This window comes from Pseudophryne corroboree, chromosome 12 (genome assembly GCF_028390025.1).
Source record: "Pseudophryne corroboree isolate aPseCor3 chromosome 12, aPseCor3.hap2, whole genome shotgun sequence".
Lineage (NCBI taxonomy): Eukaryota > Metazoa > Chordata > Amphibia > Anura > Myobatrachidae > Pseudophryne > Pseudophryne corroboree.
The window spans coordinates 28,707,064-28,723,032 of NC_086455.1; the positions used below are offsets into that span (position 1 = coordinate 28,707,064).

Sequence of the window (15,969 nt, forward strand, 5' to 3'; positions counted from 1 at the left end):
CGGAGTCACTGCTGCTGGCTGCTGCTGTTCCACTCCAACCTGTTGGGATCTGCTGCTGGTGGAGACTTGGCATGGCTGACTCTCTCAGGCTGGAGTCCTGCTTCCTCTGCCCGTCAGCATCCCTCCCCCCTCCTCAGTCTCACACCGCAGACCTCGCGCAGCTGCCGGGCACTGTGGTAAGGGGAGACTGGGAGTGAGTGGTTAACCCCCAGGAGACGCTGCGGCTGGAGGGAGGAGGGGGTCATAGCATGCACGCGGCGCGGACCTCGCGGCTGCTGGGCACTGTGGTAAGGGGAGACTGGGAGTGACTGGTTAGCTCCCAGGAGATGCTGCGGCTGGAGGGAGGAGGGGGTCGGAGCCTGCAAGCAGCTCGGACTTCTGCAGCGCTACCCGCTGGCTAAAGTGTGTGAAGGAACTGGGCGCACCTCACTGCGGGCGGCAGCACTGCAGCTAGCGGTGGTGTTGCCGGGGCTGGAGATAACAGAGGCAGTACGGAACCTGCACAGCGGCAGGTGCCCCACAAAACTGCAGCTAAGAAGCGTGGAGTGTGCTAGAAAGTGACGCTCCTCCGCGCCAAAGAGTATGCTGATGTGGGGGGTCAAGCACACAGTGAGCCGGTGACCGTCTGTCTGTACGGCATACCCCCTCACACACCCCCATACCTCCCAACTGTCCCGGGGTTCCGGCAGCAGAGCCGGATTAAGGGGGGGGGGGTAAGGGGGTACGCACCGTGGGCCCCACAGTTTTAGGGGGCCCCCCGGCTGGAGTAGCTCTGTCCCAGCTCAGAAGCTTCCCCGTCCTGCCAGCAACAGCGGCAGCATTGTGCTACAGTCAGCACACGCTGCTGCGTGTTGGCAGGTCTGTGGTGTTGCAGGGAGGCAGCAGTCTCCCTGCTTTCTTCTGCCTGTGCGGGTGTGTAGGGGAGAGCGACCACCTCCTCTGGATGTGGCCCTAGATGAGGGGCCAAAATACCATATTAAAAAAAAACCAACCTGAATTTGCATAAGGGGGCGTGGCCACGTGGGGGCACGATTAGGCCACGCCCCCAACCCACAGCAGGCACAGCAATGAGATAGGGCTCCCCTGTCTCAAGTGCCCTGGGCCCCCTGGACTCATAATCCGCCCCTGGAGGCATGCCAGCAGCTCACAGAGCTCTGGACATGCCCCCTCACTGACAAAAACGGGGGCCTTCCCGTGAAGCCACGCCCCCTTTTGTTTGCCACACCCCCTTTTTGCCGCTGGGAGGTATGCACCCCTGTCTACCTGAAGAAAGCTGGGAGATATGCACCCCTGCCTGTGCCATGCCCATACTATCTGCTTCTGCTCCTAGTCTCCTATAGATTTGCCCAGATCTGTGACTCATTTGACTAACTCCGCCCAGTGTTGTGACTCCGCCCAGCGTTAGCAAATGAGTCACAAAGTCACAGATCTGGGCTATTATATAGGAAGATGTGTGTTGGTTATTCATCACTTAATACATTTACCACTTACATCCATTAACAGCATAACAACCGCAGCAGCACATGCAATAGCTATAGCGCGGAAGCATACAGTAGATGGTCCTGTATGTAGAGGAAATGCCTTTTTGGATTTGGCAGCTGCTGATTATGTAAAATTAGATATACAGTATGTAATGAAAACAAACATTAGATGTTTTTTCCATTATTATTGACACTAATATTTGATTTATCACCAGATAGCGCACAATACATACAGCAAAGAGAATTATGCAGAGCTGAACACTGTTCAGCTGTAATTACACCTGCATTGCACCCAACGCATAAAATGCATGTATTGGCCCATATGCAGAGTTTAATGTAACTATGCGAAGGCAACGCCCCCTCCCATATGCTCTGCATCATAACTATCATCAGTGCGCCCTAGCACCGCCGCTATCCGTGGCGCCAAACCGGCATAGCTCACAATTCAGTAGCATGTGCCACTGAACACTGCCGCCACATCCACCTGCACACATCTGCCAGCGACAGTAGTCCAACGCTGCACGTATTTGCTGCATCGATCTATGGAGGGCAAGGAAAAACGGTCAGTGTTCCTGGTTGCGATGAGCGCATATGGAATAGCATATCGCAACCATCACATTTAAATGAAGCACCCTTATGTGTTTCAAAGATAACTGGAGGGGAGAGCTTAATGAAATCTTAGAGAGAGATAAAGGGGTATATTCAATTGACGTCAAAAGCTGCCGTCTGTTGAAAAGACGGCAGTTTTCGACTATTTTTAGATCGTAAAGGGGTTCCAACCTATTCAATATTTTCGACAAGTTGAGGAATTGGACTTGTCGAAAAGCACGTGGATCGGCAGAATAGCTGCCGGTTTTGGCCCCCTTTTCGACCATCTCAGTCCGACATTAAAAAAACGTCGGACTGAGATGTGGGACCCAGAGGAGATGGGGAGGGGGGGCGGAGCCGCGGGCAGACAGGGGAGATCAGCGCTACAGCACAGCGCTGCAGCAGGATGTCACGCAGGTGCGCCGCTCACAGCAGCTTCCACCTGGCTCCAGCAAGTGAGGTCACGCTTTTTGGAGCTGGGTGGACACCGCCATGAGGTCGGGCAGCTGTGTGACATCCTCCTGCAGCACTACTGTAGCGCTGATCTCCTCCGTCTGCCGAAGGCTCTCCCCGCTGGTCTCCCCACAGCTAACCCCCCCCCCCCCCCCCCTTCCTCCACCTCTGGGTCCCTCATCTCAATTTGACTTGAAAAAGTCGAATTGAGATGAGACTGAATAGGGGTTGTCGGATCCATTCCGACAAATGCATGTCGGAATGGATCCGACCCTAATTGAATATACCCCAAAATATTTAACCAGTCAGCTACTAACGGTCCTTCTTCAGGCTGTGTTTGAAAAGTGACAGGTACTTATTGGTTGGAACTTTATTTCTCCTCAAGCTCTGATAAATCTCCCCCTGGGAATGAAAGGCACAATGCATGGCAGACTGCAGGTGGAGGAGTGCATCCAGGTGAACACGTAAGGTCCATGGTTCCCAGGTTTTATTGTTTTATAATTAATAGGGTTAAAGATGGTTTAAATGCATTCAGATGACGTTAGCCTTATAAAGAAACCTACTATGTATGTTTTCCCATTATTGAAGATGGGCCGAACCCAATCACGCATTTTTAATGTTTCTCTTAAAAGATAAAAGGAAAAACATTTTAAACCTTACAAGATGATCCTGGCTCTGCGTATTCGTCTTCATCACAATCGACAGATGGAACTAGCCACGACTGAGGCCTGAAGCCATTTGGTGAGTTTTCCCTTTGTACTTGTCATGTGGTTGCCCGGGACACGCACAGCATGGTCAGATGCCGCAATTTTAACTGGGGGTCTTTAAAACGACTCACTGATAAATGATTCAGTGCCCTTAACTACTAAAGCCCCACACGTAGAATTAGGATTGTAAATTCCTGGTCAGAACACAATTTCTTTGTCCTCATGTAATTTTACTCCTTTATGATGACAAGTCCTTTAAGTACTAGTAATTGTACTAGCATGGGGTCTTTCTTTTCCGAAAGCACATATAACACAGACAGTTTGGTCAGCAATTTTACGGTTTATTCACTCCCAATATAGCCACAAGTCACGTTTATTGGTTGGTACAATACAGCATGTTTTCCTAGTCACGGCAAGAAGTCATTGAGACTATACACCAAGAATGTTATTTTATTAGAAGGGAGATAAGCCAGTACTGCCTCTCTCCCGCAATTGATTCATTTGTTTTACATAAATTAAGGGATTGCTACATTTTCTAAGCTTCAGATCAAAAAGGGCAAAATCAGAATACCATTTTTCTTTTTTGACTGCAAATGAAGGGTCTAATTCAAGGTTGATTGCAAAACAACATTTTGCTCTAATGGGCAAAACCATGTTGCAGTGCAGGTGGGGCAGATGTAACGTGCAGAGAGAGTTAGATTTGGGTGGGGTGTGTTCAATAACGCAGCCAGTATTTACCCTGCACAGAAACAATATAACCCACCCAAATCTAACTGTACATGTTATAGCTGCCCCCCTCCCGCAGTGCACATGGTTTTGCCCATTAGAGGAAAATGTTTTTTTGCAATCAACCTTGAATAAGGTCCTAAGTTCTCCGTTTTGCGTTTGTGTTATTTTAGCAAGCTTTTCATCAACTGCACAAAATTTCAGAACAATTATGTATATGCCTTTCTAAAAAGGCATACACATATTTCATTTCATTTATGCCAAATAGTGGACTTGTAGCTGTATATGACAGAATATAACATATGCGTTTAAAAGTTCTTTACTGTTTTAAGTTTATTTATTGGGAGTAAACCAGACACTTAGGTTAACCTGACTTCTAAATTCAAACTTGATTGCTCGCCAAAACACTTCACAAAAATTTCAAGATAACGAAAAGAAAAAAGAAGGATTGCAGGGCAAGCAAACTCAGGAAGGTAAAGGGAGAGACGGATGGGGGATTAAGAGTTCACTTTTTTAGCACAAAATGTTTACACGTACTAAACTTTATTTACATCTCTACTCAACATTACGGAGTCTGGCGCCAGGTTTCCCTGGCATGCAGGAAAAATGTTACTGAGCTAAATTCAGCCCTTGCAGGAGATAGGAGACGCACAAAAGGGCTAGTTTTGGGGCCTACTATCTATCTGAAATGAACACATATATATTAGAACAGACACAGACCTTCCCAATGCCCAGGAATGTGAGATAGGAAGAACCGAATGTGACCGTAAAGGGAACCACACACGATTTTATTTTTATTTGCCAAGACTTATATGGAAATAGTAGCTAAGACAGAGTTACTTGCACACAGATTATTCAGCATTTACCCTTTACATGAGAACAAGGTGGTATCTGTGTTATGGGAAACGGGGATGTTGGCTTTGCCTTTTTAAAATATGCTATTAGTGGTTTGAGTTTGAGCAATAAAATGCAGGTATTTTGGTCAGCATAACTATTAATATTCTTTATTTACACGGAATGCGGCAAAAGGGGCAGTGCTACAAAGGAGCCTAAAAAGTGTTTTACCTGCTTGGAGAAAATACTGTCCGAGATATTCAATTAGCTCCGTCACTGTCGGGTGATAAGTCTCGCCGGTGGGGGTTATTTAATTGGCCCCGACAAGGGCTGCTGGGAGATGTAGTTTATGTTCAGCTTCATCTCAACGGCTGCTGCATAGGGAGGAGAGCATTAGGGGGGATCGGCGCCCAGGTCACATGCCCCCCTAGTTCCCCCCTAGTTACAAGCCATGGTTAGGCTGCGGTAACAGAGTATTAGGGTTAGGTGGTAGGGGAAAACAGTCCACTCACCCCTGTCAGTCTTTAACGCTTTGGGATCCCGGTGTCGGTATTATGACTGCTGGGATCCCGTTGGCCGGAATTTCATACTGAACCCTAATAATATATGTGACTTTAGTCAGCTAATAATAGCGGCTGCCTACCTTAGAGGGGTATGGTTGTTGGTTAGACACAACTTAGCTCGACAGTCATTAGGTCGACCATGGAAGATTGACATAGACAACAGGTCGACATGGCTACTAGGTCGACAGGTCAAAAGGTCGACATGTTTTTTTTAAAAACTTTTTGGCGTCTGTTTCTTCGTAAAGTGATGGGGAACCCCAATTACTGCACCGTGTCTCCTCGCATGGCGAGCGATGGGCAAGGTTTACCGTTCGAATTGTAGTCCACATGGATCGTTAAGTATGAAATAATCCAAAAAATGGAAAAAAAGAAAAAGAAAAACTCATGTCGACCTTTTGACCCGTCGACCTAGTACGTCGACCTAATGACCATGTCGACCTATTGACCATGTCAACCTAATGCATGTCGACATGCAGTGGTCGACCTAACGACCGTATCCCCCTTAGAGCATACTAAGGAGAGATCACATAGAGCAGACTACACTAAGGGGGACACATACTAAGCAGTTATAAAAGTGGAGAAGTGAGCCAGTGTAGAAGTTGCCCATGGCAACCAATCAGCATTGACGTAACATTTATAATTTGCATACTATGGAAGTAAACAGAGCCATGGGCAGCTTCTCCACTGGCTCACTTCTCCACTCTTATCACTGCTTAGTACATGTCCCCCTAAGAGAATAATTCATACTTATACATTCATGTACAAACCTTTTTTTTTTTTTTTTAATTTGCGAATATGTTTCCGTTTGATAAAATAAAATAAAAAACATAGAATTATTTACATGTAATAAATATTATGACCACCTTCAGCTGCTGTAACTTGTTTGGCACAAGCTTCTTATCATTTGTATGGAGTTTTTTTTTATTGCAGTTCTTCTAGAAGTCTGTGCCCCATTATTGACTCAATCAGTAAAACAGCAGCTGTTAATTCCCTTTATAAACCCTTTCACATTTTAGCTGGATAAAAAAACTTTTTCTAATTAACAGTTTGTCAGGTTGGAGTGTTCTTGTTCACATTTAGCCTTCTGTTTTGGTTAGAGAGATCCGGAATTGATAACAGTTTAACGTTTGAAACACTAGATTTACTGACAAAATGAAGCGTCACTGAGGTGTGCTTTCTATCTACTGTATCTCCCACATTTAAAAACACAAAAACTTACTTTGTTTCAATAAATCTGCACACCATTGGTTAGGGTTAGGTTGCTTTCGGGGTTAGGGTTGGGCAGTAAGTAGGGGGGGTTTAGGTACAAAGGGGGGAGGGTTAGGATTAGGCTATGGGGGAGATATGGTTCAGGTCAAGCTGTGGGGAGGGAGGGTTAAGGTTAGGATGCGGGGAGGGAGGGTTAGGGTCAGGGGGGTAAACGGGGAGGGTAATCATACTTACCTAGTAGGTGTTGGGATTTTGTGCGTTGGGATGCCGCAGTTGGTATTCTGACTGCAGTCATCCCAAGCGCCAGGATCCCGATACCATCCTGTTCAAACACTTGCTCTTTTCAGCACTACAGAATCCTGTCCTCTTTATATAGCATTTAGGAGGATTAGTTTAATATTAAAATATTTTAAATTGCAAAGTCTAAATTTATATACACATTCTTTAAAACACTAAGAAGGGGATGGGGGGAGGGATTCAGTTTACTGTGCAGGGAATAGCTCCAGGTTTCACACCTGAAGTTATTCAATAAAACAGCCTTTTCCCGGCACGGTAAACACAGGGTCAATGCGCATTAACCCATACATTTGCCGTAATAAAAGCTCCCTGAACATTAAACCCTCCAGAGGGTACCATTTTTCACTGGCTTTTCCTCGCGGCTCCGGAGGTTGCATGGAAAGGTTCTCCCTCTGGGCTTAAAACGCGGGGGAAGGGGGGGGGGGGGGGGGACACGCCGCTGATGGAAGCGGGCACTACGCATAATTAGCTGCAGTATTTCCCCCTGAGCTATTTTGAGTCAAGGCAGTTGTGGCTTTGGCTTTGTTGTCTCCTCTTCTTTATGCAAAAAAATGTATTTAAGCATTGTATAAACTGAAATGACCTCACTATCGGCGGAATACAGATATACATTTGCCCCTGCCCATGAAACAGAGTAGACCTGACTCAGGAGTTACATTGCCACCGTGGGACAGAAAGTGCACAGTAGACAATAAAAGAATTTGAAACTCTATAAACAGATCACACAAGAAAACGATGACATGCAATGCTGAGAAAGTTTTATTATTATTATTATTCAGAAGTATATTTATGGATTGTTTCGTCTGCCAATTACTTACTCGGCTAAAAAAATTCCAAGACCAAACCCATGTGAAAGCAGTTACAGTGACACCTATTAAATTGTAAAGTGTGGGTCACGAGTATGAATACCTTAAATAACACTAGCATCTCAATCGCTGGGTAAGGCAAGTTCCGGCAAGCTGTGGCTCACAAACGGTTTAACTTCAGTTCTCACCATGCCCGGCCAATTGCAGCGCAGCAGCTGTTGGACAGTTACGGCGTTCTTGCTGCAGTGTGCCATTCTCTATCAGGCTGATTTTATAATGCACCAGCTGCCTCCTTTGCCACAGTGGTCCAAGCCTATACTAAACTCCCATCAGCATAAAATAAATGTATAATAATAATAATAATAATAAACAGTGATCATGCTGGCAGGCCCATATAAGAGATCCAAAAAAGCCTACTGTGAGGGATTGTTGAAAACTAACCAGTTTTTAATAAATTGTTTTGGAAATGGATCAGTCAAATGGGGACTAGAAATTGAAAGTGCCAGTCTCCACTTATCACCCAGCGGCAGTGATCGCAGTCTGAATTACTGTACGCACTGCGCATGTGCAGCCAGTGAGGTGCTACCAGCGGAGCAGGAGGGGGCGTGGCAACGGCATTTGGACTCCATTAGCGGAGGCTTGTCCGGACCATTGGGGGGTAGCGAGCCGCAGCGCCAGCTGCTGCGACCCCGGTTGCGGCAAACAGCTCCCTGACAACGCAAAGGAGATGCACAGGTAGGGAGCTACTTGCCAAGATCAAAAGCATAGCCGCTGTGCGATGCTTTTGTACTTGTGCGGTGGAGGGGGAAGGCCTGACATGCGGAGCGGACTAGCCCTGTGCTGGGTGTCCTCACGCACGTCAGAGTAAATGATCGTAGATGTGCTAAATTTAGTCAAAATCGAAAGAAAAAATCTCACCGTGTGTACACATCATTAGACTCAGTCTTCTCTGTAATAAACAGAATCAATAAGTACACGGTGTACTTTCAGAAACCAAAAACACACAAAAAAAATGTAAAAAATAATATATACATATTCTTAATTCCCAAAATGTACAGTTCTGCCCAGGAAGTATTGATCTCTTGTAATGTTTACTTTCAGAACACATCTGTATCTGATCCCGCATGTTCAGACACAGCTCGCAATGTCCTTGTTAGGCAGAAATACACTGGAAAAGAAATCTACTAAACCGGAGGTTCCTATCACGGCATAGATCTGATTACCGCTGGACAATTCCATGTTTCTCAAAAACATTCATGTTGTGTGTACACCAATATACCAAAAATTCTACACACCGTATGCAAAACAAACCGCTTATGTATTTCCTGCAGTACAGCAAGAACAGTATGCTGGCAAACAGAAGCCAGAGTAAGCGATTGCAGATCACAATCAAGAGTAGTTCTGGCCACAGGAGGATTGTGGGTAGATGTGTGGCTACGGCTCATATTATTTGCCCGATTCATTTCATCTATATAGATTACTGGTGCTAAATCTTTTCATATTACTTGTTCTTATCTTTAGCTGGGCATACTCTGTACATTATCTGGCAGATCATCTGCCAGATCTGGCTGGTTGGAATGAAAATCTGGTAATGGGCCCTACACACTGGGCGATATTAGTGAAAGATATGAACGATCTCGTTTATTAATGAACAATATAGCGTTCATATTTTCCAGTGTGGAGGCACCAGTGATGAACGATTCGCGGCCCCGTGCTCGTTCATCGCTGGTGCCCCGCCGCTTGTGCATATAGGCCAATATGGACGATCTCGTCCATATTTGCCTGCACTGCTATGGAGCCAGGTGACGGGGGGAGTGAAGAAACTTCACTCCCCCCGTCACTGCCACCCCGCCGCCGGTTCGCCCGTATCCACCGTCTGGCAGCTCGACAAATGTATAGGGCCCATTACGGATGAGAGCAAATGACAATGGACCATTTGCTGGTACAGCTGTAAAGTGTGATGTAGGATATGATCACGCACATTGGCTTGCTTATGTCAGTTATCGGTGCGTTATATCTTATGACTACCAATATCATGAGCAAAGGTCGCCCCATCTGGTGGGACACACCTGTCATGTACCTACAGTATATTAGAAAAAAAACACGTCTGTGCTTTAAAAGCCAGCATTCACTGATGTAAACGGTTTTTGTTTGCAGTCACAAAACTCCTCCAATGGAATGAACGCCTGTAATGACATCAGACCACATATCACAGTACATACCCCTTGTTCGTCTAGTTTCATAAGCTGCTCCGTAACCTTTGGCGTGTTGAAGGCCAGTCGCAAGCACTGTACATTCAGCTCGGGGACAATGTGCTCAAGTACTTCTTTAAGTGGCAGCCCTCTTGCTGTCCCATGCTTTGCAGTTGACGGAATTGCATCTTCAAGCACCGAGCCCCGTAACGTCATCAGCTAAGAATACAATATGAGATACAGGTCATATAACATCTTATCAGCTCACAGGAAGAAGTAAGTACTTCAAGGACATTTAGTACTAATGGATAACCCATTGTTTCCTCATGCTCAGTATTCAAATAAATTAATCAACTTTGCATCGAGCAAAGTGGAATCCTGTATTTTAATTCAAAGCTTTTAAAAACCTATACTAACTTAACAACTTATATTAAGTGAGTCTTATTAACACATTTACTGTTAAATTAACAACTTACAGTATATTAACTTAACATTAAATGTGTCTTAGATCAAGGATTTTAGATAGGTAAGAGGTTCTAGAACGCGCTCCAGGTTTTAGGTATATGCACAGCTCAGCACAGATGGTGAAATCACATTGACTGAGGTACTAATACAGGTTGAGTATCCCATATCCAAATATTCCGAAATACGGAATATTCTGAAATACGGAATTTTTTGAGTGAGAGTGAAATAGTGAAACCTTTGTTTTCTGATGGCTCAATGTACACAAACTTCATTTAATACACACAGTTATTAAAAATACTTTATTAAATGACCTTCAGGCTGTGTGTATAAGGTGTATATGAAACATAAATGAATTGTGTGAATGTACACACACTTTGTTTAATGCACAAAGTTATTAAAAATATTGGCTAAAATTACTTTCAGACTGTGTGTATAAGGTGTATATGAAACATAAATGCATTCTGTGCTTAAACTAGCGTCCCATCACCATGATATCTCATTATGGTATGCAATTATTCCAAAATACGGAAATATCCGATATCCAAAATACTGCTGGTCCCAAGCATTTTGGATAAGGGATACTCAACCTGTAAAAGTCACCTGGGGCTAAGCATGGTTATACTTAAAACCTGGGGGGGTCATTCAGACCAGATCGCTTTTTTTTGCAGTCCTGCGTTCACATAGTCGCCGCCCATAGGGGAGTGTATTTTTGCTGTGCAAGTGTGCGAACGCATGTGTAGCAGAGCTGTGCGAACAGAGCTTGTGCAGTTTCTGAGTAGCCCAGGACTTACTCAGCCGCTGCGATCACTTCAGCCTGTCCAGGACCGGAATTGACGGCAGACACCCGCCCTGCAAACGCTTAGGCACGCCTGCGTTTTTCCAACCACTCCATGAAAATGGTCAGTTGCCACCCACAAACGCCCCCTTCCTGTCACTCTCCTAGCGAACGCCTGTGCGAATGGATTCTTTGTAAAACCCATCGCACAGCAACGATCCGCTTTGTACCTGTGCGACGCGCCTGCGCATTGCAGTGCATACGCAGTTTATCCCAGTGACTAGGCGATCGCAGGACTGCAAAAAAAAACTAGCGTGCGATCAGGTCTGAATGATCCCCCTGGACCACTGACTGGGGTGCCTTGAGAACTCTGAGACCGGCATTTACACAGATGGGGTAAGCGTTCACTTACTAAAGAAAAGCGGGATGACGAAATGAGATGAATACGAGCAAGAGGCACAGAGTTTAGATTATATTCAATTTGCACCATCTTAAAGGAAATTAAAAGCAATAAATGTGTTATTAAAGGCTTCATCCATAAAAAGAAATGCGGATTTGTATTTGGTATCAAATAATAGTCCCTTTATAGAGTCATAAATTGTTATGTTAGTTTCACATTTAGAATTTCCTAATCTGTTTTGATTCGTGGAATGACCCTAAAGCAAGGACACACCAGCACTGGATGCATCCAAAGGGGTTCAGTATGATTTGACGATGGCTGTGATGGCGGCTTTCAGGATACTGACAGTGGCATCCCGTCCATCAGATTCCCGACAGTCCCCCTAACCCTCACCTTTTCCTGACCCTAACCCTCTGTTTTGGGTGCCTAACCCTCCCCGCTTGGTGCCTAATCCTAACCGTCCCTGCTTGAGGCCTAACCCTAACCCTCCCTCCCCGGTCCCTAACCTTAACCTTCCCATCCCTGCTCCCTAACCCTCTCTTCTCCTACAGAAACCTAACCTCTTCCCTCCATCCCCTGCTGCAGGACACCAGCGCATCCTGCTGTGAGGACAATTGGGATGCTGGCTGTCAGTAATGTGACGCCGCCGGCACTGGAATGAAGATGCTGCCATTGCGTCCTCCTTCAGGATCCCGGCGTCGGTATATTGACCGCCGGGATCCCATCAATTGGGAAGCTAACTGCTTCCCATCAAAACCACCACAAACACACATAAAAGCAAAACAAAATGTCAGAACACATGTGATCGTGATGAAACACTGTTATCCCACCGACGGAAGGCAATGATACTCCTATGTCTACAGCATAAGTCCCTGAGCACTCCTATGGGCTACATAGTAACCTAGTAAGTGAGGTTGAATAGAGACAAAATGCCCATCGTGTTCAACCTGTATTCTGCATTAAGCGGAGTTCATTATAACTTATCTGCTGAAGTAATGTTTTATGTCTAGTTCACCACTATAAATAATGTTCCACCTGGATTATCAACGTCAGTATTTTAAATGTTATAACCTTGGATATCTTTTTCAATCTGAAATGTATCCAATCCATTTTTAAATGCATTTACAGAGTCCGCCATTACCACCTTCTCTGGCAGGGAATTCCAAATCCTTATTGCACTAACAGTGAAGAACCCTTTCCTCCGTTGCGTACGGAATTTTCTCTCCTCCAGCCTCAGCGAGTGCCCACATGTCCTAAACAGAGTTTTTTTAAATAAACAATTCCTCTGATAACTCTTTGTAATGTCCCTTTACATATTTGAAGATAATGTCTCCTCTTAGCCGCCTCTTTTCCAGTGTATACATATTCAACCTAGTAAGCCTTTTCTCATAATCCAGTCCCTCAAGCCCTTTAATCAATTTATTAGCACGCCTTTGAACCCTTTCGAGATCACTGATATCTTTTTTTATAATGTGGTGCCCAAAACTGAACACAATATTCCAGGTGCGGACGTACCAATGATTTGTACAGCGGCAGAATTACATCCTCGTCCCTTGTCTCAATTTCCCGTTTTATGCACGCTAGCCCCTTACTCGCCTTCTTTACTGTGCTTTGACATTGTATACTGTTATTAAGCCTATTATCATGAGTACCCCCAAATCTTTTTCCAATACGGTTACCCCTAGACTTTCCCCATTTAATATGTAGGACGCAAGTTTGTTTTTAGTCCCGAAATGCATAGCTTTGCATTTTTCTATATTGAACCTCATTCTCCATTTAGATGCCCAGATTTCAAGTTTAGATAATTAGTTCTATAGAGACTCCACATCCACCTCCGAATTAATTACCCTACACAGTTTAGTATCATCAGCAAAGATTGACACTGTGCTTTCCAGGTCATTGATAAATATGTTGAACAGTAGTGGCCCGAGTACAGACCCTTGTGGTATTCCGCTGACTACTGGTGACCAGCTTGAGGACTTATTGTTGACCACTACTCGCTGTACCCTGTTATCCAGCCAATTACTTATCCATGTACAAACAGCTTTTCCCAGGCTAAGCTCCTTTAATTTGATTATCAAATGTATCTGTTATCTCACAGAGAGCAGGAGGAAAATATATTTTCAAGCAATGTTGGTACACTGATGGCAATATATAGCAAATAAATGATGCAGTATATGTGCGAATTGGAAAATCCAATAGTCAAGTACTAAGTATGCCAAATGAATATACAAATTACTGTCACAGTCGTCAAACTACTGTATCTCAGCAAGACAATACAAAACGGTCTCTTAATGTTTCTGAAAAACAAAACATAAAAAGTGTAGGTCAACCCTAGATTTCTATTTTACTATTTATAGTGTGTGCTGCAGTTATATCAAATTCATACATTTTAGTAAAAAAATAAGATTTTACTCACCGGTAAATCTATTTCTCGTAGTCCGTAGTGGATGCTGGGACTCCGTAAGGACCATGGGGATTAGCGGCTCCGCAGGAGACTGGGCACAACTAAATAAAGCTTTAGGACTACCTGGTGTTCACTGGCTCCTCCCACTAAGACCCTCCTCCAAGCCTCAGTTAGGATACTGTGCCCGGAAGAGCTGACACAATAAGGAAGGATTTTGAATCCCGGGTAAGACTCATACCAGCCACACCAATCACACCGTATAACTCGTGATACTATACCCAGTTAACAGTATGAAATATAACTGAGCCTCTCAACAGATGGCTCAACAATAACCCTTTAGTTAGGCAATAACTATAAACAAGTATTGCAGACAATCCGCACTTGGGATGGGCGCCCAGCATCCACTACGGACTACGAGAAATAGATTTACCGGTGAGTAAAACCTTATTTTCTCTGACGTCCTAAGTGGATGCTGGGACTCCGTAAGGACCATGGGGATTATACCAAAGCTCCCAAACGGGCGGGAGAGTGCGGATGACTCTGCAGCACCGAATGAGCAAACTCTAGGTCCTCCTCAGCCAGGGTATCAAACTTGTAGACTCTTACAAAAATGTTTTAACCCGACCAAGTAACAGCTCGGCAAAGTTGTAAAGCCGAGACCCCTCGGGCAGCCGCCCAAGAAGAGCCCACTTTCCTCGTGGAATGGGCTTTTACAGATTTAGGGTGCGGCAGTCCAGCCGCAGAATGTGCAAGTTGAATCGTGCTACAGATCCAGCGAGCAATCGTCTGCTTAGAAGCAGGAGCACCCAGCTTGTTGGGTGCATACAGGAGAATAGCGAGTCAGTTTTCCTGACTCCAGCTGTCCTGGAAACATATACTTTTCAGGGCCCTGACTACGTCCAGTAACTTGGAATCCTCCAAGTCCCAAGTAGCCGCAGGCACCACAATAGGTTGGTTCACATGAAAAACTGATACCCCCTTAGGAAGGAATTGGGAACGAGTCCTCAATTCCGCCATATCCATATAAAATACAGATAAATGCTTTTGTATGACAAATTCTGATACACGCCTGGCCGACGCCAAGGCCCACAGAATGACCACTTTCCACGTGAGGTTTTATTATAGCTCCACGGATTTAAGTGGCTCAACCCAATGCGACTTCAGGAATTCCAACACCACGTTGAGATCCCACGGTGCCACTGGAGGCACAAACGGGGGCTGACTATGCAGCACTCCCTTAACAAAAGTCTCAACTTCAGGCAGTGAAGCCAGTTCAATTTTGGAAGAAAATCGATAGAGCCGAAATCTGGACCTTAATGGAACCCAATTTTAGGCCCCTAGTCACCTCTGACTGTAGGAAGTGCAGAAATTGACCTAGCTGAAATTTCTCCTTTGGGGCCTTCCTGGCCACACAGTACGCAACATATTTCCGCCATATGCGGTGATAATGGTTTGCGTTCACTTCTTTCCTAGCTTTAGATAGCGTAGGGATAACTTCCTCCGGAATTCCCTTTTCCTTCAGGATCCGGCGTTCAACAGCCATGCCGTCAAACGCAGCCGCGGTACGTCTTGGAACAGACAGGCCCCCTGCTGCAGCAGGTCCTGTCTGAGCGGCAGAGGCCATGGGTCCTCTGAGATCATTTCTTGGAGTTCTGGTTACCAAGCTCTTCTTGGCCAACCCGGAACAATGAGTATAGTTCTTACTCCTCTCCTTCTTATTATTCTCATTACCCTGGGTAAGAGAGGCAGAGAAGGGAACACATACACCGACTGGTACACCCACGGTGTTACCAGAGCGTCCACAGCTATCGCCTGAGGGTCCTTGACCTGGCGCAATATCTTTGTAACTTTTAGTTGAGGCGGGACGCCATCATGTCCACCTGTGGCCTTTCCCAACGGTGTACAATCATTTGGAAGACTTCTGGATGAAGTCCCCACTCACCCGGGTGGAGGTCGTGTCTTCTGAGAAAGTCTGCTTCTCAGTTGTCCACTCCGGGAATGAACACTGCTGACAGTGCTAACACATGATTTTCCGCCCATCGGAGAATCCTTGTGGCTTCTGCCAT

The 15,969-nt window shown here is 45.3% G+C and overlaps 1 protein-coding gene across 7 annotated transcripts in view; it reads right to left on the reverse strand.

The window, feature by feature from the left end:
- The window catches only part of SIPA1L1 (signal induced proliferation associated 1 like 1), a 396,543-nt gene that overhangs the window by 102,896 nt on the left and 277,678 nt on the right, over window positions 1–15,969 (reverse strand). For all 7 annotated transcript variants that reach the window (XM_063947278.1, XM_063947276.1, XM_063947275.1 and 4 more), the window contains one exon: window positions 9,887–10,075. In XM_063947278.1, the coding sequence (XP_063803348.1) occupies window positions 9,887–10,075 (189 nt within the window). The remainder of the gene's footprint in view (window positions 1–9,886; window positions 10,076–15,969) is intronic.